Source organism: Archocentrus centrarchus, chromosome 2 (genome assembly GCF_007364275.1).
Source record: "Archocentrus centrarchus isolate MPI-CPG fArcCen1 chromosome 2, fArcCen1, whole genome shotgun sequence".
NCBI classification, from domain to species: Eukaryota; Metazoa; Chordata; class Actinopteri; order Cichliformes; family Cichlidae; genus Archocentrus; species Archocentrus centrarchus.
In genome coordinates, this window is record NC_044347.1 from 25711890 (window position 1) to 25736650 (window position 24761).

At 41.5% G+C, this 24761-nt stretch overlaps 1 protein-coding gene across 5 annotated transcripts in view; it reads right to left on the reverse strand.

Moving 5' to 3' along the window:
* Window positions 1-10277: 10277 nt before the first annotated feature.
* The window catches only part of zranb3 (zinc finger, RAN-binding domain containing 3), a 180865-nt gene continuing 166381 nt past the window's right edge, over window positions 10278-24761 (reverse strand). For 4 of the 5 annotated variants that reach the window (XM_030746915.1, XM_030746910.1, XM_030746895.1 and 1 more), the window contains exons 18-22: window positions 24032-24172; window positions 18510-18668; window positions 17589-17781; window positions 11498-11629; window positions 10278-10773 (exon numbers count right to left, since the gene is read on the reverse strand). In XM_030746915.1, coding sequence (XP_030602775.1) covers window positions 10675-10773; window positions 11498-11629; window positions 17589-17781; window positions 18510-18668; window positions 24032-24172 — 724 coding nt within the window. In that variant the 3' untranslated portion in view covers window positions 10278-10674. The remainder of the gene's footprint in view (window positions 10774-11497; window positions 11630-17588; window positions 17782-18509; window positions 18669-24031; window positions 24173-24761) is intronic. The other variant, XM_030746925.1, reaches the window with a different exon arrangement.

Genomic DNA, 24761 nt, shown 5'->3' on the forward strand with positions numbered 1-24761 from the left:
TGCATTAAAACCATAGCCTGTATATAAAAGACATTACTCATTTGGTTTAGACTGGATTTGTTTTCGCTCTCGCCCATGTTTAGAGCAGAGAGTAAATATATATCTTATATAGTGCTTTTCTACTCTATCTGAGCACTCAAAGCACTTATACAACATGTTTACATTTACCCATTCACACAAGCACTTCCATATATAACTAAGCTAAGCGCTTTTACTGTCTAACATTCACACACATTCATGCTCCAATGCTTGCGTTGGAGAGCAACTTGAGGTTAAGTATCTTGCCCAAGGATACTTTGGCATGTGTCCTTCTGATTAGTAGGTGACCTGCTCTACCTCCTGAGCTACAGCCACCCTCACCCGCTAAGTTAGCATCTGATGTTAGCGAGCTTGGTTAGCAATCTGCATTCATAAACTACACGGAAGGAAAGCATGGACACACATAAATGCAAAATAAATAATATACAGACTGATACATTTCTTGCATGGTCTGTATATCACAGCAGGACATATTTGTCAGATAACTCCATTAAAAATACCCCCAAAAGCTCCAAAAGCACAGACACAGTAGAGAGGTTCAGTTCAGTGACTTGAATTAGCGGAGGTGAGGCCTAGCAGACGATCAGCTGGTTGTTATTAAGAGAGAAACTATTCATAGAGGATCACAGCATTTTGCTGTAAACATGCTTTTTAATTATGTGTATTTAGGTATTTTAACATTTGAGGTTAAGGGGATTGACTCATTTTTGGTGTAAGCCTCAAGTGGCCATTAGAGGAACTGCAGTTTTTGGCTCTCTTTCTTGCTTTCTTTTGCAGATTTTCATTTTTTTTTTTGTTTTTTGTTTTTTTGTTGCATACAGACATTTGTTCACACTAAACTCCATCCAGTCACCCTCACACATCAGGCAGTGAACAGGATCATAACAGCTGCTGTCAGGCAGTGAACACCACAGCTCCTGTTAGTCATTTGCTTCTAGCATTGCTGTTACCTCTACACTAATATACCAGATATGAATCTAGGACATCATGTGTTGAAAAATGACAAAAAAAAAAAAAAAAGTTGAATTATCTGCTAGTGTGGACTTATATAAACACTGGCAGGGTGTTGACTCGATTTTTACACTCTCAGGATTAGCACCGATGCTGCCGCCGCGTGTTAAAACTGTCCAAGTTGCTGAAAAAGCCCTCGCTTCTCCAGGTATATCTGAACACCTCACTCCTTTCATCACGGCTGGCAAACCTGACTGCTATCACATAATTAAATAAGATTTATATCATCACATAGAATAATTCTGTGTGGGATGATGGCGAATGTTGCTATCGCCACCCCCCCCCCCCTTTTTTTTTTTTTTTGCACCAGCCCACTCACACAGTAATTGAGAAACTGGCATAACTGAAGACACACACACAAAAAAAGTGGTGTGGGTGTGAAGATGTCCATGGTTGAGTGGCCAAATGCAACCCACTCAAACAGCCAATTGTGAAAGTAGTTATCAATAAATTTCAGTGGACATTTGTGATACAGGTATAATTGGTTTTGCAGGAGTTGGAAGTCACAGTAAGATATATGATGAAAGATTGATGACAGACTGGTTGCACAGCTTCATTCAGTTGTATTTTTAGCACGTGCGAGTTGCCGCTGCTGACGAATTTATTTTCCAACTAATTTGAGGGTGTTTGTGTATTCCTTCATGATATCACAAAGAAAGGAAGCAAATGGCACACTCTTTGTGGCTACAGTTATTACACCAACTGTTTATCATTGTATGAACAGGGATACGTTTATAGAATGGGAATAATTGTGTTTGATGCACAGAAAGAGATCCTTTCTGATTTTATTGGACTACTTTTCTAACTACAAAGTGCGCCAAAACCTTTGTCAAGGCCAAACAATTCTCAGACTAACGCCCAAAGAAATCCTCCTAACACTTGAAACTCAAGTTAAACCTGCAATGTGGTCTCATTAAACACGTCCCAAACTTTTGAAGCCAAGTGTGCGGGTTTTTTTGTGCTAGTCTTATAATTAAGGCTACGAGGTGATAATCATCTAGTGGCAGAAATCCTAGATCTGGATCATCACCAAAGGCAAGTCCAAATCACTCTACCATCATCCATTTAAAGACGCTCATCCAGCTTCCGGATACCCCGATGAACGTGGGGGTTATTTTGCTGCCGAACGCCAGTGAAACAGACGATTTAAGCTGCAAACCTGCAGCTCTGCGCGGGATGACTTGGAGCTGTGTTTCAACACGTGTGCGCACAGGTGAGGTGATCCAGCTTCCCTTGTAGCAACCATAAAGAATGACACACACCAAAGAGCCTGAAAACACCAAAACCAAAAAAGTATGTATTTAGGAGGTTTTTTTTGGAGAGTTTTTTTTAAGTTTGACACGCCAAAAATCCACAAAATGTTCAACTGGGAACGTGAAAAAAAGACTAGATTTAATCTCGCCAACTGAAAACAAGCAAGCACAGAGAGGACAGACTTCCAACTGAACAGCTCCTCGATATATTTCTTGCAGCCTGCTCAGATTTGCTATCACATGATGTTGTTGACTGTGTAGAAGTGTGGATGAATATCAAGTTAACCTAAAAAAAAAAAAATAGTCACAATGTTTTCAGCTCAGGACCCGCGATAAGGCCGTTTCGCAGATCCCTTCTCTGACTCCGTATAGCTTCTGCACTGATGTGTGACAAGATATCCGGTGCTGTTCAGCTCCTCGCGCCGTGTGTTCAGGTATTATGGGATGTTGTACCGACAGAGCAGAGGGGTGATGGAAGACGGTCGCAATCGCCCTCTCCTCATTAGATGCTGGGCTGACTGTGCTCATTAGGCCGGCGGCAGCGCGATGGGGATCTATTCTCCTGAGGTGACCAGAGGTGCTTACACAGGCCTTCCAAGTCTCAGTAATGATGCCCCAGACCTGTCACTCTTGTCACAAGACTGACATGACCTTTTTCTAGCTCATGTGCTATACAAAAAAAAAAGAGATCCTAATTTCACAGGATGAGGCAAGAGAAGTCCTGTTTTGCCCCCTTTAAATTTGGAAATCAACCCAGCTTTGCATCACTGTACTCTGTGTAAACTTCTCTGTAGCCGGTTCACTTTTCACAACCACCAACAAAGGTGATTTCCTGTGAATTTATTGTCGATTTAAGTGATTGCAATTCAGGTTTTAATCTCGGCACAATAGCCAGACCTTGCCATTAAGACCTATGAAATAGAGGCACGCTGAGCAGCGACAGAGCGGCTGAATAGATGTCTGGAAGCAATCTGTGAAAGATGGCTGATCAATGGCTGCCAAATGAAATGGGAGATGAAAAGATGTCTTTTAAGGTTTCATGAAAAGGGAACTTGTTGGAGGGCGTTTTGTTCAGCTTTCCATTTTCAATCTCAATCTTCTGAACACGGCTTTGCATGAAAGAGGAAAACAGCAGTACTGTAGCCTACTGTGGCTTCCTTCCTCTGGTGTCAAGTGCCGCCAGGACACTTAGTGACAGCATGTGATATCTTAATGTATGAATTGCATGTTTTTTTTAATGGCACATACCCTCTTTTTTAAATTATATATATATATATATATATATATATATATATATATATATATATATATATATATATATATATATATATATATATATATATAAAGGATTTCATGCATTTATGAAATGTATTTCATTAAGTACTCAAGAGGGTTAACTTCCTGTTGAACCTGTTAACATCTGATCACCAGCAACCCACTTAGAGTGAGGGGAAATTTCCCTTTTGCAAATTCCAAATAGGTAAAACATACATATAAAGGAGTAGATGTGAAACTAATCCTAATCCCAACCAGGATGCGGTTCACCTGGTGGATTTTTCAGCTGAGCGCAGATAAAATGCTGACACGGCCTGCTGAAAAGAAAGAAGAATGTCTAACAGATATAAAATATAGATGAGATTACATCAGCCCTAAATTGCATTAGATACAGATGCCTTGTAAAACAATGCGGTCAGATCCAGTCCTCACAGGGGCCTTTCTAAACAAAGCCTGATTGTAATGGGCCACATGAAGTGCCAATTTGGACCCACACAAGCTCCGACATACAAATGAGAGCCAACTACAGGCAAGACATACATTAATCCTAGCCCAGATTGGGGACTGTATGAATTATGCTAAGAACCTTATCTGTTATTTCCTCTGATCTCCTACTGGGTGAATTGATTGCGTTTTTGCTCTTAATCCGCGGCATGCCATGAATCTTGGGAGACAACCAGAGAGCCATCTTGAATAAATAGAATTTGGACTTGACAAAAGCCACCTCCAGCTGAGCAATGAGAAAGCATCCTTTTACCACTGCACATCTCCTACTATGCCGAATGACATTTGAAAATAGCCGGCTGAGGTTTACATGGAATTGTTGTATCGATTTTCTGTTTCTCGCTTCAGCTGCAGCTTCTCTCGGAACATCATGTGTGTATATGACACTTATCAGGATGGATAAACCCATTTTGGAAAACGCCTTCTGTCGCGGCGCTCCTCAAGAAACACCTCTGTGCAAGCAGAGAGGGTGTTTTAATGAGATTAATTAGATCGCTTATGAGTGATGGTCCTCCACCAATTACCTGGGCCATAATACCGTTTTCCTCCACCCAGGGCGTCATGCTTTGCTGAACGGTGCCAGCCTTCTTGCTGCAGCGGGAAATGATTAATCATCTCATCGCCATCCCAAGAGATAATATGACAATAAAGACAAAAGCCTCTCATCGGCCGGGGCTGTTTAAAGCCAAGAACCGCTTCCTAAATGCCGACTCCGGAGTTCAATTAGACGATACGGGTGTAGCCTTTTTAGAATACAAGCTTTCCCAGTGTTGTAACACAACGCTGCGGAGGGCTGACTGGAGGTTCATTCCTTTTCTATAATGAGGTGCTGCAGTTCACTTTCCACCAAATGACAGAATATCAGAGGTGCTTTGGCAAGACAGAGACAGTGTCGTGGCTGTTTTTCATTCCTGAAGGAGAACAGCAGGGTACGGCCTCCCTCACGTCTATTTCCTTTTCCTTGCTGAAGGGCAGGGAGGGTCACAGACACAGAGGGATCACAGCGGTGAGTATGGCAGCCAGGAATCAAACCACAGCAGGATTCAGCCACGGATTGGAGAGCCAGCGGCCGCATGCGGCGCGCTGTGCAGGCTTTTATTGGCCCTTCTCCATCACACCTGTCACACATGATTGGGTTTGTAGAAGCGCTTCCTTCAGCTGAAAAGGCCAAAGTAGATTATGAGGGCAGGCGAGGTTGAAATGGAATAACCAATGGAATGGGGCCAAATATAACGCCTTGCTGTCTGAATGCAAATCATGATTGAATTAGAAATGATTTGTATAGTTTACTGTAAAGTCGTGCCTGGTTAGAACCCCCCCAAAAAAGATACATTTTCTCACTTCAACCTGTGGGGAGATGAAACGGAGAATAAAAGCTAAAAATTGCAATAATCATTCTTACACCTAATGTAATATCTGTAATTGCAGAAGTTCCTATGGAATTGAGTTGTGGCTGTATTAATCTAGTTCTCAATTTGCTGTGGACCCACAGGAGCCCTGTCAAGGCCCCCGGAGGTCCTCCGACCCACATTGCGACACATGGTGTCAGCATGCAGAGGGGAAAACGTCCTGTTTTCTCAATAGTAATGGCTTCTTTTTCAAGATGTGTTGAGACCCAAACCAACAGCGTATTAGTCCATCTCTGTACTCGTTTACTTCAGACGATTACATGAACAGGAATAAATGCTGTTTTTCTTGGGGACTATTTCCAGCAGTGGATGAATACACATGTCGTAATCTTTCCCTCATCCTGAACCTCTGCACATACAAAGACGAATCCAGTTGTGATTAGGAGTAAAAAGCCAGCTCTGCTCCAAAAACTCCACACCATTTATTTTAAAGCTTTAGTTATTATTTTGAAGATTTTAAAACATATGACACTGCATTCGTATAGATAAAGCTACCCAGCTGTATAGAATTAATTAAAATCATCTCCAGCTGCACATTAAAGTCATATACAAATTAATTAATCAGGAATTATGAACCAATAGGATTATGATTCTGAAAAAGGGCCATTACATATAATGCATTAAACCTTTGTAATTTTAGGCTGCTTAAACAGGATTACGAAGTCTTAAAGGGCTAAATACTTGTTTCGACACACATAAAAACATAAAACATCTTTAAACTCTTGTGCAATCCCACTTTTCATGAATACCATCTGTACGAAGGCACCGGCTGCATGAGGCTGAAAAGTATCCCCAGTGTTTTCTACATCAATTTTCTGCACTGTATTTATGTCTGATCAACCATTCTGTTTTCCCGTGCCCCCCTGATGCTTTGTTCTTGGTTCCTGCTGTGCCACCCAATTTAAAAAATCCTGAAAACATCTCTGGGCACAACAAATTCAAAACAGTCCTTAAAAGTTGCAGACTGCTCTCCCCTTTGTGTGTTATCTCCCGAACTAACGTAGGTCAGGTTGCATAAAGGTACAGTCTGCCAGTCATGCAGATTAAATATTTACATAGCTGATATATCGGTATGATTAGTAACTGTGATGTGATGGCTGAATAAAGACACTAATATGTTACAGACACATGGAATGTGATTACGGTAATGCGTTGCCCTCAACAGCGCTTGGCAATAAAAGCATGTTACATCAGCTTGTAGCGTTAATCATCCCTTTCAGGTCATTTCTTAACAACACTTTGAAAGATCCAATATAATACAGTGAAAGCTAAAGGCGCCCCAGACATGTTCGGCTTTCAGAGTCGGCAGCATAAAGGAACGATGTATTTAGCTTTGGATAAACACACTGAACTTTGTGTGACACACAGTTCCGAAGCAACAAGCTGTTTTACTCCTCCCCCCCAGTCCATGACCATCTGGTAACCACCGCTTGCTAGTGAAAAAGTGCATTCTCCAGTGACTGCTAAAGCCCCATTCACTCAGACCTAGAGACCAGTCAGTGAACCCCTGGCAACTGCTGGCTGCTAGGGAGAAGTGTGTATTCTGTGACCGGTTGGCATGTGGTTGCTGGTAGTTGCTAGATGAAAATGGTTGCAAAGAGATATAAAGTGCTGCACTGAAAACCTCCTTGCGATTGCTTTGTTTGCTCGCAGGTTGCCGTAGGCTATTGTTTGCAGGGACGATGCCGACTTATCTGCCAACACTTGCAAACTACTTGCTAAGCGGCAGTTGGCCTGTTTGCGTCGCAAGTAAAAGTTTAGCACCTTTTGAAATGTGTTGGTTGCATAAACAGAAGTTTTGAAGAGCAGGTGGGGCTTCTTATTGCTCACAGGCACAGCTGTGTGGCTGGCATGACCACATTAAAAATATCTTCTCTGTCTGACATCATACAGATCAAAATGTAGAAAAAAAAAAAAAGACAGAAAAAAAGTGTTCAGAGGACCCCGAAGCCTAAACTTTTGGATCTTTCAGATGTGCTGATCTGATTGTGTGGATAGTGAAAAAACGCTTAAATGGCATTGCAAGAGTATGTAAGATAAAATAAGGAAAATCATTAAGGTCCACCTGTGAGTGATTCTTATTCATCAACAGGCTCACAGCTTTTTCTCTGTGCTTCATATTTCTGTCAGATGGTGCTGTTTTTCTTTTCCCTTCATCCTTCCTCTCTCACTATGTTGTGATTTTCTAAGTACATGTGATTATTTCCGCCAGACATTTGTCCAGCTAATTTTATCCATGCGGCGTTCACTGTATGGTTTGTTGCTATGTAACCTGTAGAAAGGTCTGCGCAGCAGTGGCACCGTGGAAAGGATGTTGATTTCGCTCGATGGAAAGGAAAAAAAAAAAAAGTGAGTTGGGTTTCGCTGTGATGCCGACTTCAAAAAGTGGGTGGAACGAGCGCGTTAAGACAGCAAACATGCAAAACTCCGTCAGCCCATCTTTATTACTGTCATCACCTGTGGAGGTAATGTTTTTCTGTGGGCTGATAGGTCGTCCAGCGCAAACAGCGTCACGCGGCTGCAGAGCGCTGCTCTTTACCCAGCAGCCCCTCTGGGAAGAACACGAGATATCTTCATCTGGGCGCTGCCTCATTATGGCTCCGTCTGACGAGCACACACACACCACTTCCTCTCCCTTCCAATACACACTTTCCCTCTGCCAAACACACAAGCTTAATGTGAGCAGCGCACAGACACACACTCAGCTACACTTTCTCACTAGTTCCCTCACTTTCTCTCTGCCGCACACACACCTTTTGGGTGTAATAAAACAGCGGATCAGAGTCATTGGCTGCTGACAGGGACTGACACTGAAACCTGCTGTTGTTGGAAGGCTGCCTGGGAGATGTTCATTACTCACAAAGCTTGTCGGTTTGGACAGGAGAGGAACAACGGTCTTATTAAGTGGAGACCTGGAGCAGCCGTAGGGGAAATACACATACACCCACGCGTGCACCCACATAGGCTCAGAGAAAGTTTAAATCGCGTCTTCAGCTGATAGGCTGAGAGAAGTTGGGGGGTGTCAGAAAAATTTGAAACTTTCCTGCGATGGCGGAATGTGCTGAGTTAGGCGTTTGACACGGTTGACAGACAGGCAAATCGTGACATGACGACACCCGCCACGTCAACGACGGCGCCTCGGAGCAGAGAGGGGAGGTAAAACTCTGCTGTGGAGGAATGCGAGGTCCTCGTTTTCACAGGAGGCTGCTGATATTGATTGGAGTTTCTGATGTCTGTCTAGCTCATTGTATAACTCTCACAAGAACAGATTCAATATTCCCAACATGGCTGAACCTAAAGCCTTGTTTCCATAGTAACTCTGCTCTCTGTCTCTAAACATAGCCCTCCTGACTGACTTTAGCTCTGCTCAGATCATCAAGCACAGCTGAAGAGGAGGTAGATGCGTGGACATGGACAATAATGTTCCTGACTTGAGGCGATGAAACGATTTGCGAGGTTGTCAGAACAACCAGCGGCTCGGTGTATTTACAGTCCAACCTGGTTAAAGCGCCAGGGCAAGAGAAGAAGAAACTAAACAAAGTGAAAAGAGGTTTTTATTCCACCTGAGAGTGTTCATCCACCCTTCAACAAAAAAAAAAAAAAAAAGAGATTTACAAGGCGACGCTTGTTGAGGGCGCCAATGAGGACACCTGGGTGTGTTTGCTGCTGTAGAGTGTTAATCACAAAGCTCCCAATTCATCTCTTAGCTGCTACTTTTCACCAACTTTGCAAAAATCTTAAAATAGCAGCATCTTTCTAAACAACCTGCTCCATTTCAGCCTCGAGCAAAAAAGGGGGGCGTCATAAATCAAAACTACCGCATTTGTGACGGTTCGGGGACGAGAGGGGAGTTGGCTGAATTTGCATTTGATGCAGACGTCACTGTATATATTTTTTTTTTTTTGAAGGTAAATTTCCACTACTAGATCTTCCAGTGTAATGGGGTCCAGTGGGACACCAATGAGAGCATCTGAAAGCTAGGCAGAATCTTTAAAGGCCTTGTATCCTAATCTGTCGTGGCAAATGGCACTGCTGATACTTCACACAGTGCATCTTTACTCAGACTGAACAAACAACTTTACATGTGCAGTCTGCAATAATTATGCTCTTTTCCAGCTCCGTTTTTTTCTTGGGGTCAGGGCTTCGCACAGTTGAAAATAATCTATATTTATAATGGCCATTGGTTTGGCCCCTCGGCTCACCTGCTGTCTGAAACAAGCGGTTTTAGCTCCCTTCTCCCCATATACAGTATAAAAGATGGAATTACCATGACGAGCTGACTGCGGAACGACTAATCGATCACAAGTCATTAGCCAGTGAGCCTATCCTGGATAATCCCCCTTTCAATATGACCCAAAATGAGTGACTAAGTCTCTGAAAGGGGCTCGAGTGACTGAGGAAAGTGTTCGCTGAGGTCATGTTTAATATGAGCATCCATGACTGTACCTAGGGATATATACAACCTAACTTTTCCCTCTTATAATATGACGCTGATACCTTGGCTTTAGGTATCTGCTGGTCTCATGCGCCAGTGTTAAATTAATAAGGTGTATTTTTCACTCCGAGGAGAAGACGGGGAGTCATTCTGTGGCCTGTGGGGCAACATCAGGCTCAGCTTAAACCACGCTTTTCTAAATTGGTAAAATACAATGATTCAAGTAAATAGATCCAAGAAATTAATTTACGCATTAGTAAACTAATAAAAGACAAAGAAACCAAACTAATGTATTTATGTAATTAACCAAATTTATTTGTATAGTTTCTGCTTCCTTTTCCTTCTACGTGAAGCAAATGCTTCCATCGTTGCAGAAGCTTTTCAGTCATGTCAACTCACTTGACCACAGTTAACAATTAAAGTACAAATTATTGCAAACATACAGTACCAGTCAAAGGTTTGAACACACTCACCCTTTCTTTTGACTGGTACTCTATAAAGACAAAGTGGCGTTGGAGGCATGAAATACTTCCAAACTGCTGACCCTTTGCTGTTAGCTTTCCTGCTAAAATCTAGTGCATTGCTGCTGACGTGTGGGGTAGTAAACACAAAACACAAGAGACCTGAATAGAACAGATAAGCCCACTGTCACCGATACCTGATCTAGTTTTTAGTTTCAGCATATCTAATCCAAGTATTGGATCGCTTCATCCCTAATGGAAGTATAACAGGTCCCCTTTCATTTGTGTTACTTCCTGATGAAGAACCTGCTGATGTCTGTAGCAACCTTGGAAGCTGCAGCACTCTTCCTCCTCTGGCTCCATTCTTTGGCTTGCTGAGCTGTCCTCTGTGGAGAAAAATGGAACATGATGTAAGAGGTTACATCTGCAGTGAGCACCAAAAAAAAAAAAAAAAAAAAAAAAAAAAAAGAAAGGAAAAAAAAGTCAGATCGATATATCGAGCATCTCTAGATTAAAGTGTCTGAGTGAGAGCATCCCCTTATCAGAAGTCACAGCTTCAGTTTACATACGTCAACACATGAAGTGTTTTCCGTTCCAAGCTGACACCCAGTCTGACCAAAAAAAAAAAATAAATAAATAAATGTTTTCTGGTGTGAAAACGAAACACATTTCAGCTTACAGTGAAAACTGTGTCTTATTTTGAAAAGTTTCTCCTCAAATCAGATCTGCTTTTAAGAAGCGACTGACTGTAAATATGAAATATTGAAGGCGTGCACAAAGGAAGAGGCAGATATATAGCATTTTCCAACACACACTATACATCAAAATGTCATACAGCCACATCATGTGATGTTATTATAGGCAGTATATAGCTTTGTGAGGGATAATATGACTTTTGATCAATGTGTTTGACCATGTATCACATTACTGCCACTACATGTGATCCTCAACATGAGTAATGGCACTTTCTCTTTATACAGGGATAAAGGAAAGGTCCATCCACCGTGCACCTTAAATGTTAGACAAATTGCTTTTGCCCCCTAAGCCCTTTGGCTTTAAAAGCTGGTGCTGTGGTTGTTATGGGTGCTGCGATGCGGAGTGTGCACATACGGCTTTGTGGCAGACTGTGCAGAGCGTCTGCAGGTTGTCCAGAGAGCACTGGCCTCCTCCGCCGTAGACTGGACGGATATGGTCGACCTGCCAGAAATCCCCTTCGACCGGCGCTCGTATCATCTCGTTCAGCTGGAAGCACACCCAGAATGCAACGGTGAGCGTCTCAGCACACTGGCTGCCCTCGGATGTTCTCTCATATTGCTCTAAATTGCCTAAAAACAACCTTTGATTGCGCTCCCCTCCCAAACCATCCATCTATGCTAAAGTTAATTCTTTGCGCTGATGTGATGTCTTTAGTAAAGCTCAGCTCTTTCTCTGGGTACTACAGTGACCTAAATTGTTACTTTACAGCACACACAGGCACACACAAATCATTCATATTAAACAAATCTCTGCACCGCGGGGGACATTTCTTGCAATGCGCCTCACAATAAAAGAAGATAAAAAAAACAGTCTCAAGCAAAAAAAAAAAAAAAAAAAAAGAAACACATCACAGCAAAGCACATAACTGGAAAAATCCAGAAAATAATGAAAGCAAACTGCAGGAAAAGGCCTCAGATGGAAGTTGATTATGCTGAGATTAATGTAAGCCTGTGTGATAGTAAGGATAAGACCAGCTGATGAAAACAATATTTGTGCCGAATTGATGACAGCGAACTTTGACCCCCTGCTATCCATCACCATTTGCTGCCTCAGGTACAGCCATATAAATCACCAAAATGTTTGTGGCCTACATAATGGGCAGCTGGAGGGAAACTTAATCAGGGAGAACTCGCAAGTCTGCCTGACAGAAATTAGGTTAAAAATACCGCTGGGAGTATCATGCTACAGTAAGGTGCATACTCCTAAATGCCTCAACTTTCTGTGACTTTTTTTTATTTTTCCTGGCTAATTACATTTGCAGGAAGGTTCTTCCAGTAGATTTAGAGGAGTAGGAGAGTTTTCATCACACAAGGAAAACTTACATAATGGGTAAGTTTATTAGTGGCATTTAAAACACCACATTTGGACATGGCAAAAATTTCCTGTTGATAATATCCTGAGTATGTGAGCTACAGTTTTAATTGCTTTTTTAAAAATATGCTTAAATTGTTTAGGGGATAGTCGACATGGTAGCAGCTATTTTATCAGAAGTACTAGAAACAAAGGCGCAATAAAAAAATATATATAGTTGAAATCCTGTTGCTACTACAGAGTGGTTGGTTTTCACTACATACTATACAGTAAGACACCAGTATTGTGCTAATATTACCATGCTAACATGCTATTGTAAACCCTCTATATTAGAGGCTGATGTTACCCATGCTAGAGTGTATACTGTACAGTTCTCATACAGCATGTTTTTCTCTGAAACTGTGTAGCAACAAAGTCCAAACTCAATGCAACTGAGACACACTGACAGTGAAACTTGCACTCAATGATCACCTAATGGGGCTTCACTCAAACTGTGCTAAAGGTTGAGGTCACATTTGTCTCCAAGGATTTTGATTCTCATTAGTTTGTGCAATAAAGCCAACCAGTGACAAGAAAACTTATCTCTCTCTTCTGAACTTCTCACATGACAATAACCTTTGAACTGCGATGGATCGTGAACCGGAAGAGCTACTGTGTAACTGATGTCCTGGTTACATGACTAACCCGTTTAAATTAAATAAAGACTTGAAATTGTGCATAGTGAAGGGGCTTCCCATTCTGAGTAGCAAGTGGGTGCCATTTAATCTTGTTTGGCACTGAGTTATACTACATAAACTCAAAAGAGTTGTCTATTTCACTAGTGAATACCTTTGGACTAATATCCTGTATATATATATATATATATATATATATATATATATATATATATATATATATATATATATATATATATATATATATATATATATATATATGAGTATATATATATTATATTATTTGAGGGGCAAAAAACAAGTATTATGTTTGAGTTCTGAGATGTAACAGAAATAAGTGAAAGCTAATGAGATTGTTTCTTTGTGTCTTTACAGTAAAAATCTACTGAGGTCCAGTGGAGCAGAACACAAACACTGACCCAGAAACGGAACCAATATGTCGTTGCTTGCAGGCACTGCTGAAGTGCATCTGAAATTTCTTTTATTAAGAAAATATAAAGGGAAAAGAAGGTGGAGAAGACAGAAATAGAGAATGAGAAGAAGGATAAGACAGAATAGAGACAAAAAGAGAACAGAAAGCGAGCGAGTGGAAGAGCTGAAGATGATAGAGAGAACTAGAAAGAGAGAGAATCCTGGTGGGAAGAGTTCAGGGCCAGAAATCTATTTTCTTACTTTGAGAACTACTCTGCCGACATTAAGGCAGGGAGCTGGAATTGATCCCAACAGATTTAAAGAACAGGCCTGCTCACAGGGGCAGAGTTCAAATCTCTCTCTTACACACACACACACACTCACACAAGCTCTCACACATTTCACTCAATTGAACCTGCTTTTGTGCCAAAATCATGCACTTTGGTGCACCTTAACTCACTACTGCACACTTACACGCATACTGAAACTCCTCTCACGGGCACCCAAAGGCCTGAACACATCCTGAAAATCCACACGCACATCAAAATACCATTGCAGGCACACCTAAATTCTGTTATACACATACACTCCAAAAAGAGAGCCCAAGGTACAAACATAGGCACATATACTCATTCACGCGCACACAGACACACACACACACGCACGCACACACCAACACCCCCCAGTATGAACCAAAGAATGAGCCTATAATCTCAAGGCTTCTCCACCACTGGTGTCTTATCATGCGGCTGAGTTTGTTTCCTCTAAAGCTTGGTGCATCGATCGGCGCTGATGCTTCTGCCGCCGGCACTGGGAAGAGAAGGGGTGAGTGTGTGTGTGTGTGTTTGTGGTGGGGGGGCTAGCTTTGCAGGATAACAGCCAACCAAATCAAATAGGCTTACTGGTCGAGGCCTGGCACTGGGAAAAGAAAAAAAAAAAAAAATCAATGGGCCCAGCAATCCATTTACTGGGAGCTGGCCTCTTGGAGTGCAGATCAACCTGCGTGTGTGCGTGCGTGCATGTGTGTGAGTGGATGGATATGTGTGTAGGTGGGTGGGATGGGGCGTCCAGGGTGCTTTTATTTTTGCACTTACATAAACAAAAACAAAAAAAAAAATTGTTTTCTTTGTCAGTTTTTTTGGCTCACAAGTAAAGACTCATTTCTGTTAATGTGTGCATTTTGTCTAATGATGTTAAAGATTTTAAATGACAGCAACCTCATGTGAATCAAATCATTAGACCCTGAAACATCTAACCACCTCCAAAAAAATTCCCTCACATAATATAGGTTTAGTGCTAATGTTGGCAAGCTAATCGTGCAAAACTAAAATTATAATGTGCTAAACCAGTATGTATACGCCTGCATGGCATTTTGTTTGTCCAAACTTTCAGGTTGCTCCTGGTTTTAAGGGCAAAAACAGGTAATTTTTCAAAGAGATGCAGAGTCTGCTGTCCTATGATGAGCAGTTTACTGAGATTCATTCACTTTTTATTTTGTGTAAATTTATCTTGTATTGATCAGGGTGATGACAAGGAGACCCTCCAATCTGAAAGAGTATGAATAATTTTGGACATGCTACTTTTTCTTCAAATGTAAATAAAAGCCGGGAAACTTTTTTCCCAACAATGATGCCTCTTGTACTTCGCTTTAGTATCTTCTGGGAGATGCTGGTGTCATTTCCGGTCAACAAAAAAAAAAAAAAAATGCTCGTTGAATAACAATAACTTTAAGTCAAACAAATAATTTTGGGCTTCACTGTGTCTATGAATTCTACACCCAGGAAGAAACCGACCTTTGACCGTTTGGGCGGAGCCTAATGTGATGAGATGTTTTAAACAATCTGGAGAATAAAGTTTCCAGAATTAACTATCAGTAGTTACTGTTACCTGTCAAGTGACTTATGGCATAATACCATCTTTTTAATGTGATTAAAAAAATGTGAAATTATTTTGAGTATGTATGTATTTGTATAAAAATGTGTCACAGTGTTAATATGCTGGCAAATCTTGAAAATGGACCTTGAATTTGATCCTGGAAAAGGCGCATGAACCCTGTTATCAGTCTACTAATTGAGAAAAAAATCTGACATTATCAGCCATATTTCACTATTTCAAGATTCACTCATGACCACATGCAGGTGCCTGTCTCCATGGGAACCTGGTGTAACACAGTTACCATTTCAAAATTAAAATTCCTCCCCGTGTCTGCATGGGTTTTCTCTGGGTACTCTGGTTTCCTCCCACAGTCCAAAGATACAGCGTCATGTGAACCAAAATGTGTGCCTAGGTGAGACTAAGGCCTCATGCATAATATGAGAGTAAAAATAACAGGCCTCAATGTCTGTGTAGGTTCTCAGTCATCCAGGTCATAGTAGTCTCTGTGATTATGCACATGAACAACAGCGGGCCACAACCACCTCCATATTTACATCTATTTGTTTGTCTCAGCAAGCAAATGCAGTAGAATGTAATGTGTAAACAGCAGCCTAAGAGACCTGTAATTCAACGGCAAAAAATAATGCAAACCTGTAGCACCTAATCTTAACAGTACACTGGCTGATGGAACTGCAAACTGAACTCCAGTACACTAAGAAGGGGTCTGAGTTTGGTTTGCTTCAGTGGGCTGTGAGCTTGTTCGGAGTGATCACAGATCACCCCGATTACCTCAAAGTATGAGGTAATCGGGGTAAATGATACATTTTTTTGCAGCAGCAGCTATATGTAACAGCGATGTCACTGATGTTTCAAAGAAACTAAACAGACACAAACATTACAGCTGCTAATACGCGGCACCATCCTCTGATCAGGCACATTGTAAACGCTAGTGTTTGCTTTTTTTTCTGCGCAGCTTTCTGTCATTTAAGGCTTACATTCACCAATCAAAACTTTGAGAACTCGTGATATTATCTAATTATTATGTGAGTTATGTAATTTATGAGGGTATCAGTTTAACAGTTGTGCAGGAGACAGATGGCAAGTATGAAAAATGGAAACAATTATTCTGGAATATCGCTTGAAGTTAAGGCATGGTCCAGTCCAATCCAAATGTATTTATAAAACACATTTAAAACAACAAAGATGGCCAAAGTGCTGGAAATGAAACAAAGGGTTACACAGTAAAATAAGAAAGACACCAAACACACACATGCAAACACACATCAATAAATATAGCCAAGGAATCCCAAAATTACAAGAGATTATACAACAGCATAAATACTATAGCTCTCAGTCCAGGTTGAAAGCCAAGGAATAAAAATGGGTCAAGGCTTAGAGGAGTGAAGGCTGGCCCACGTGGTCTGATCCAGCTACTGTAAGTGGAGAGGCCAGCAGCCTTTTCTGGCTGTGCGCATGCACATTGTGGATGAACCTGTGGTCTCTGATGGAAGCCTGATAGACTACAGCTGGCTCTGCTTTCACTGCTCTGAGATCAGTTCAGTTCAGCACCTGGACTCATCTACTACAAAGCCATGCTGTTGTAATAGTAGGCAGAATGCAGTTTAACACAGTCTTGCTGACATATGCAAGACCTTCCCTGAAAAAGACTTTGTCCGCATGGCAGCATGTTGCCCTATAACCTGTATATACCTTAAGATTGATGTTATTTTCCAGATGTGGAAGACACCACTTCCATAGGTCCTAATATACCTCCATACTGTCAGAGATGCAGGTCTTTGAAATGACCACAGGACAGTTTTCCATTTTCTCTCATTCCATTAATAAAACATTATTCCTAAATTGTTCCACAATCTGGACTTTTTACTTTTGCAGACTGGTGAACCTCTGCCCATCTTCACTTCTCTGAAACTCTACCTCCTTAAGATGCTCTTTTTTTTATACCCGATCATGCTGCTGACCTGTAGCCAGTTAACCTACTTAGTTTCAAAATGTTCCTCCAGCTTCTTTTTAGTACAGCTTCACTCTTCCAGCCTTTTGATGCCCCCGTCCCAACTTTGGAGACATGCTGCTGCCATCAAATTTCAAATGAGCTGAGATTTTTTCATGAAATAGAAAAATTCAAAACATGAGCCTCCTCTGCTCTGGTGTCCCACCTGTTTGAGTGACAGCTGGGTGAGCCAAGTGTTCTCCAGCATCTCCTTTCGCTGGGAGGGTGGGGCATCACGGACCTTAATGAACAGATCGTGGGCGTGGAGGCCACAGTGCTGACAGATGCCGTGCTCGGCCTCCAACACTTGGGACCGCATGTACGTCTGGCTGGAGCGCAACTGGAACTCCTCCTGACACCTGTGGGTGAAAGTGCATAGCAAATAACTTCTTTCTATTATGATTATGATTCTGTTCTCTGATGTTTTTATTCTCATTCAAAACCACTTATTGGAATCAAGACTGACCACGTGTGTGAACAGGAAGCAGTGCAGCATCTCCCTGAAGAGACTAAACTGGACCCAGACTTCCCATGAAAAAACTTTATTTTTAAATGTATATATCAAGTCTTAAAGACCAAATTTTAACTGGAAAGGATTTGGAAAATATAAATGCAAGAGTTGAAGTAGAATCTATTTTGGTTTTATGCACACAGTATTCTTTCTACAGAGAATGTAAACAACAGGGTGAAGCCATCATTGTACTGCTGTGTTTCTGAGTTTGTTTTGCACACAAACTCTTAAAGCTCTGAATATAATTGAATTTTTTGGTGCCAGATGGGTGGGCTTTTGCACAGAGGACAATGAGAACAGGGAAAAAACACACACACACACACACACACACACACACACACACACACACACACACAAAACTGTCTGAAAGTTGATTTAATATGTTTTTGTTTGGCTGACATCAAATCAAAGACAGTCCTGTTGCAGTAAACCTCACACATCTGGTGCACCGAGATCTATATTTATCTACAAATCTGCTCTATAACTTTTTGAGAAATTCTTAACTTATTACAACCTGGAACTGTCCTGTGTAGCCCTTAGTTTACCCCTAACTGTATGCAGTTAGTGTTGCTATACCTGTGGCTGCAGAATCGAGTATCCCACGCTCCACCGGTGGTTGAGCAGGGCTGGTGGCAGGAGAGACACAGGGGGACACCCTGACTGTCCACAGCCTGCAGGTAGCTGCACTCTGATGGCTGTGCATCCACTGTCCTACAGGACTGACCGTCCTGCCCACTGTGTGAGACACAAGAAATCCATCAAATGTAGTCGAGAGTAGAGAAGCGTCCGCTCACTGACGGTAGAGACTAAAAAGACATCATTGCTCGAAAAACAAGAAATAATAGCGTAAATTCTCAAAAGCTGATTTGTCTGCATGTCAGATGTGATATTAAAGTAGAAGTGGACCTGATCGTACTGGGGCCTCTTGGCCAGGTCATGTTTGTAAATGAGAACCTTTTACCTGGTAAAATAAAGGTTTTTTAAAAAAATAAAAAAAAAAAAAGGAAAAAAGTTTGAGGTGAAGCTCTTCAGGCAGTCCAAGTGTAATTAGGAGCTGAAGCACCTTCTTGTTATTTATATATATTTCTGCAACATTAAAGCATATTTTTAAAGCAGAGAGCACTCATTTTATGCATAAAGATTGGTTTAGTCATCAGTAGAAGTGCTACTGCACTTAGCTTATGAAAACAATTCAAAGCCTTTCAGTTCAGTTTATCAATATTGTGAGTAAGAACAGTCATCTCAAGGTGCTTTAACATATGGCCCAATGATCTGATCTGATGAGTCCCTGATGATGAGCAAGCACTTGGTGACAGTGGGGGAAAAAGAGATTTCACTTTCATTTTTAACAGGAAGAGGACTCAGGCTCAGGCGACAAACTCAAACTGCAAGAGACATGAGGCACGCAGCAGGTAAGGAGAGGCCTAGCAGACAGTTGGTGGCCGCACCCCAACTTTAAACCTTAACAAAATTAATTAATTATTCATGAAAATAATTCCCTGTCCCTGTTCTGCGACAGGCTGGCGACCTGTACAGGATGTACCCTGCCTCTCGGCCTACGATAGCTGGGATAGGCTCCAGCTTGGTGTGCAGTGAGTCCTTAAAAAAAAAAAAAAAAAAATTGAGTATCCTGGACAACTGGGGGACACAAGAAGTGCCAGACCTTTAAAAAAAAAAATCTACAGCACATGAACATTTTCTAATCATGTCCTTAAGAAATAGGGAAAAGTCCAGCAAAGACCTGACAGATGAATCTGAACGTTCAGTTCAAATGATTTCAGTGGAAGGGTGGATAGATGAATCCAAATTTTACATTTCTGGATTGACTGTCCTCCAAAGAGCTACTCAGGAGGGTCCTTCAAGAAGCCTGGAGAACATGCCTGAAGAAATGTTGTCTAAGTTCCGATGAAGAAATGAGGGGTGACTCAAGACTTTTGCACAGTACTGAAGCTATTGAGCAAATTTACTTAAATGTAATGAGAAGAAATGGGGTGATCAGAACTCTATTCAGTGTTTTCTAACAATGCTACTAATGTCAGTAAAATTATACAGATTTTGTTGTCTGTTATTCAGACACCATGGCACCTGCAGATTTTTTAGCCCCGTACACGGACGTCAAGGTTACCTCAACCCATGTTAATGACAATACTCTCTAATAAAGCTCATTTCCTTCTGCAAACTGCACACGTATTTGCAAATGTAAATATTCCTCCAACAGAAATAAATCTGTTTTTTCTGTTGTTTTGAAATGTATATTTATATATAATATTGCGATCTATCTGCAGAACATTTTTAGTATGTGTATCTGCGTGCATGTCCGTCTGGCAGAAGACAGCTAATCTGGGCATTTGCCATGTAGTCCCAGCAGGGTGCTAGAGCCACATTGAAGGGGACAGATGGACTAAATTCTCTTTCCCCATGGTTTACAATTCAGAGAGACAGCGAGAGGAACAAAGAGCCAGAGAGCCAGAGCACTACAGAGGGAAATTTAATCATTGAAATACAGAAGAAAACCTCCTAAAAAGGGAACCTTGCTGTTTCAAAGTTGAGAAGATACCAAAAACTGGAAGTACCACGAGACAAATGCCGTGCCAGCAAAGTCTAGTCGATGAAAGAGAGACGCAAATAGACTTCCTAAACTGAGAATGGTGAAAACACAGAGCTTTGGGAAAGCCAGAAATACAGTCTCTAGAAACTGTAAATGATCAGTGCATTAACCAAAAAAAAAATGCAAAAAATATATCAAATAATGCAGATTTATAGCAAGACGTAAAAATTAATAGAATACCTCACATGTTGTTTCAAAGTAATTTAAATTATGCATGTTGGCAGCTCTACAATACAGCATGAGGTAACTCTCTGAAAACTCATACTTCAAACTCCAGAAATCACACAACATGCCTTCAGCAAACGGCACGCAGCCTGCTAATGTTTACCACCTCGGCTCATCTCTGATGCGCTATACCAAAGGAAACCAAAGGCACAAAGGAGATCTGACACCGGTAAGTCCAGCTGTCAATCGACCGAGCGCTTGCTCGCAGTTGATCTGGAAGCAGATTATTTTCTACATTTGAGTATGTCGCTTTCTGCGGATAGTGAAACAAAAATTATTACGATTAAAAATAAACACCAGTGACACATGCTGCATGGCAGGGTTTCTGTTTTACCGTATGGCCACAGATAGGTGGCAGACCAGCAACTGAAACCAAGGATACGTCTATTTTTATGTTATTAGAATTTCTCATTTCTTTTTAAATGACTAAAAAAAATTGGAGAAAAAGAAGAGTGTATTACAAACACTATTGGTAAAACCAAAACTCTGGAAAGTCTAAGCCTCATAATAGAAGCAACACTGAATCTATTTTTCATAAATTTCCAGTTTAGCGTTAATTCTGTGGAAAAAAAAAAAAGGTTGCTGTGTTTCTGTGTGTGATAATAAGCCAGCTTTAATAGTGTGGATCAAATAAAATTGTAATTATGGAGTCAGCGTACAGTTGTTGTCACAAGTTTACAGACATCATGGGCATGAATGTGGTAATTTTGGGCTTTTAATGATTTCTTTGAACTGTTCTTTTTCCATGGTGGAATGACTGTACAGCATACATAACAAGAATTGGGTGCACAAGTGTAAATTCATTTTGGATATTTGAGTGCTCTTCTTGGCAGAATTGGTAAGAGTTGATTTAAACTGGGTGGTTTCCTGGCATGAACATGACTTTTAAGCATAGTCCAAAAATTTTCAATATGGTTCTTTCTTGGTCAGCACCCGCCCAGTCCGTGGCTATATAAAACTCTCCTCTGTGGACTGTGACGCTGGTGTTCCAGCAGTTTCCAGTTCCAGGCTTGAGCCTTGGTGGTTCCTGAATATCCTACATAATTTCCACTCATCTGAGGGTGACAGTTTGGGTCTTCTTAGGCAAAGTGGTGACACATCTGAATAACTTGTACTTATGTACAATTGTTGATGATGGAATGTGCAGTTGTTTAAAAATGGCTCCATTAAGCTTCTGAAATGGCCTACCCAAAGCCCCGACCTCAACCCTATTGAAAATTTCCTATATGTATCGTAAGTTTTGCTGTGACTCCCAGCACAGTTTCAAGAGCATGGAGGAGATTCCAGGAGACAGTCAGTTACTCTAGGAGAGCTGGACAGGGCTGTAGAAGGTCCTTAACCCATCAGCAGGACCAGTATCTGCTCTTTTGTGCAAGGAGGAACAGGATGAGCACTGCCAGAGCTACAAAATGACCTCCAGCAGCCACTGACGTGAATGTCTCTGACCAGATAATCAGAAACAGACTTCATGCGGGTGGCCTGAGGATCCGAACCCCTCTAGTAGGCCCTGTGCTCACCGCCCAGCACCGTGGAGCCTGATTGGCATTTACCATAGAATACCAGAATTGGCAGGTCCACTACTGGCACCCTGTGCTTTTCACAGATAAGAGCAGGTTCACTCTGAGCACATGTGACAGATGTGAAAGGGTCTGGAGAAGCCGTGGAGAATATTTTGCTGCCTGTAAGATTGTTCAGCATGATCAGTTTGGTGGTGGGTCAGTGATGCTCTGGGGAGGCATATCCATGGAGGGACACACAGACCTCTACAGGCTAGGCAACGGCACCCTGACTGCATTTAGGTATCAGGATGAAATCCTTGGACCCACTGTCAGAACCTACACTGGAGCAGTGGGTCCTGGTTCCTCCTGGTGCACGACAATGCCTGGCCTCGTGTAGCCCCCAGCCCCCCGCTCACCTGACCTAAAGCCTATAGAAATTTTACATAGAAATATAATCAGTCTACAAAGCTGGCAATCAGCTGAGTCGAGTCACCTATTGCCAAGAGAGGCATCATAGACAAGTTGTGCTTATTGGTGCTGACTGACTGACTGACTGCAATATGTTGGCAATCTCTGTGTTTATAAATTAGAGACCCATGATTTGGAAACCTTCACCAATATTTCTGATATTGACTGTAATTTAATAGACTGCTCGGAGGTTGCTGCCCACCAGGCAACTTGTGCAATTGCCTTGCAATCAAAAGTGGTCACCCAGAGGCTGAGGGTGGAATTAGTTGCAACTGGATGATTAATGCAAAAAAAAAAAAAAATAAAAAAAATTATATTTTGTATATATATATATATATATAAACTCTAGTATGAAAAGTGATAAGCTAATCACCCCCTAGTCACAGTTCAACTGTCAGCAAATTAAGTCATATGAGCAGCAGGAAGTACTTGTTTTGTAAAAATTTTACTTAAATGCTTAAATAGATAACAGTTGTGTAATAATAACGGATATCAATCGTGTTACTTTATAAAAATATCTTTACATGTTGTTTCTCATGGATGATCTGTCCAGGCTTTATCTCGACTCTCTGTCTAATATCAAACCTCCTCCTCCCTCCCACCCTATGTTGGATTAGATGCAGGCTTTTTAAAACGACCATTTAATTTTGTTACCATTCTGCCTTTTAGTGCGTTTACCTACACAAAAATGTTACCTTCTGCCAAATACTTCTTTATACTTTCAGACACTGCTGTAGACCTCATGCAGTAAAAAAAGCTGTTGTATAAAAGCACAAATCCTGAATAGAGCCTTTAAGGCACTTTATAGATTATCACAGACATTTTGTATGTAACACCAGTAGCTGTGTATATGTGTGTACACGTGTGAGAGCTTGTGTGTGTTTGCTGCAGGTTTCCATAGAGATACTGCCTCCTGGGGTGAGCTGGCCGATGCAGCTCACCCAGTAGATCGTATTATGGTCTATATTTACTGTACTAACACACTCAGTGGGCCTTTGTGCCTCTCCCACAAGGCACATACAGATCTCCATGGAGACAGCTGAGGGAAAGAAAATGAAAATACTCTGAATCCTGAAGAGGAAACCATGTGGAGACAAACCACCTTTATGTGCAGACCTTGAAGTTTCATCTTTAAATATTACAAACAAGAACGGATCTATGAACGATCAAAATACTGTTTGCATGGCTGATAGAAGAAACAGCCAGCTAGAACTGGATTTGAATTTTAGCTTTGTATTACCAGCATCCTTCTTAAAGACAGCTTCACCTTTATGTCCACGTTTGTCCCTTTAACCAACCTCTTTGTAGCAGGTGATGTTAGCGAAGAGCCGGGCTTCCTCTTCGTGAAGAAGTTTTCCTTTGTGACCAGTCGGACGCTGCCTCCCTCCTCCCGGGCCTTGCTCAGGGAGGCCTCAGCCACCTCGTCACGACTGAGGAACCTATGAAATGGGATAAAAATGGCGCCGTGAGGGAATGGAAAATTTGTGGATGTTACATAACCAAAGCACTGGGGAGCAGTTGCAAGGAGATGGATTCATAAACTCTCTCCGGACAGGAATAGAAGCAGGTATGATAGGATGCTTGAGGTTGCTCAAGCATACCGGTAATCTTAGTCATCTTTTTTGGACAGCGGTAATCCTGGGATGCAACCACATAAAAGTAACACACACTATCACCTACACAACCAGCAAAATTCTGCAAATGGCCTCAGCACAATGCCAGATGCACTTTTTTTTTTTCTTGGCACCAAACTGTGCTTAAATGCTCTGATTCTTCCTTCCACTGCTTATTTCCTATTCTGAATGTGTGCCTATATTCTGTTTGTCTTCTTCCCCTGCTGAATCCTATTACTATTGCAGCAGCAGACAATCTAATTTCCCCACAGGAATCGTCAATCATCTAATCTAATCCATCTGCCCCGCCACTGGTTTTTATGGCCGTTGTGATACAGATGCTAGGTGTGCAGGCTGAAAATTGCACAAAACTCTACATTCCAATCTGCGCGGGATTAAAATGACCCTGGGATGT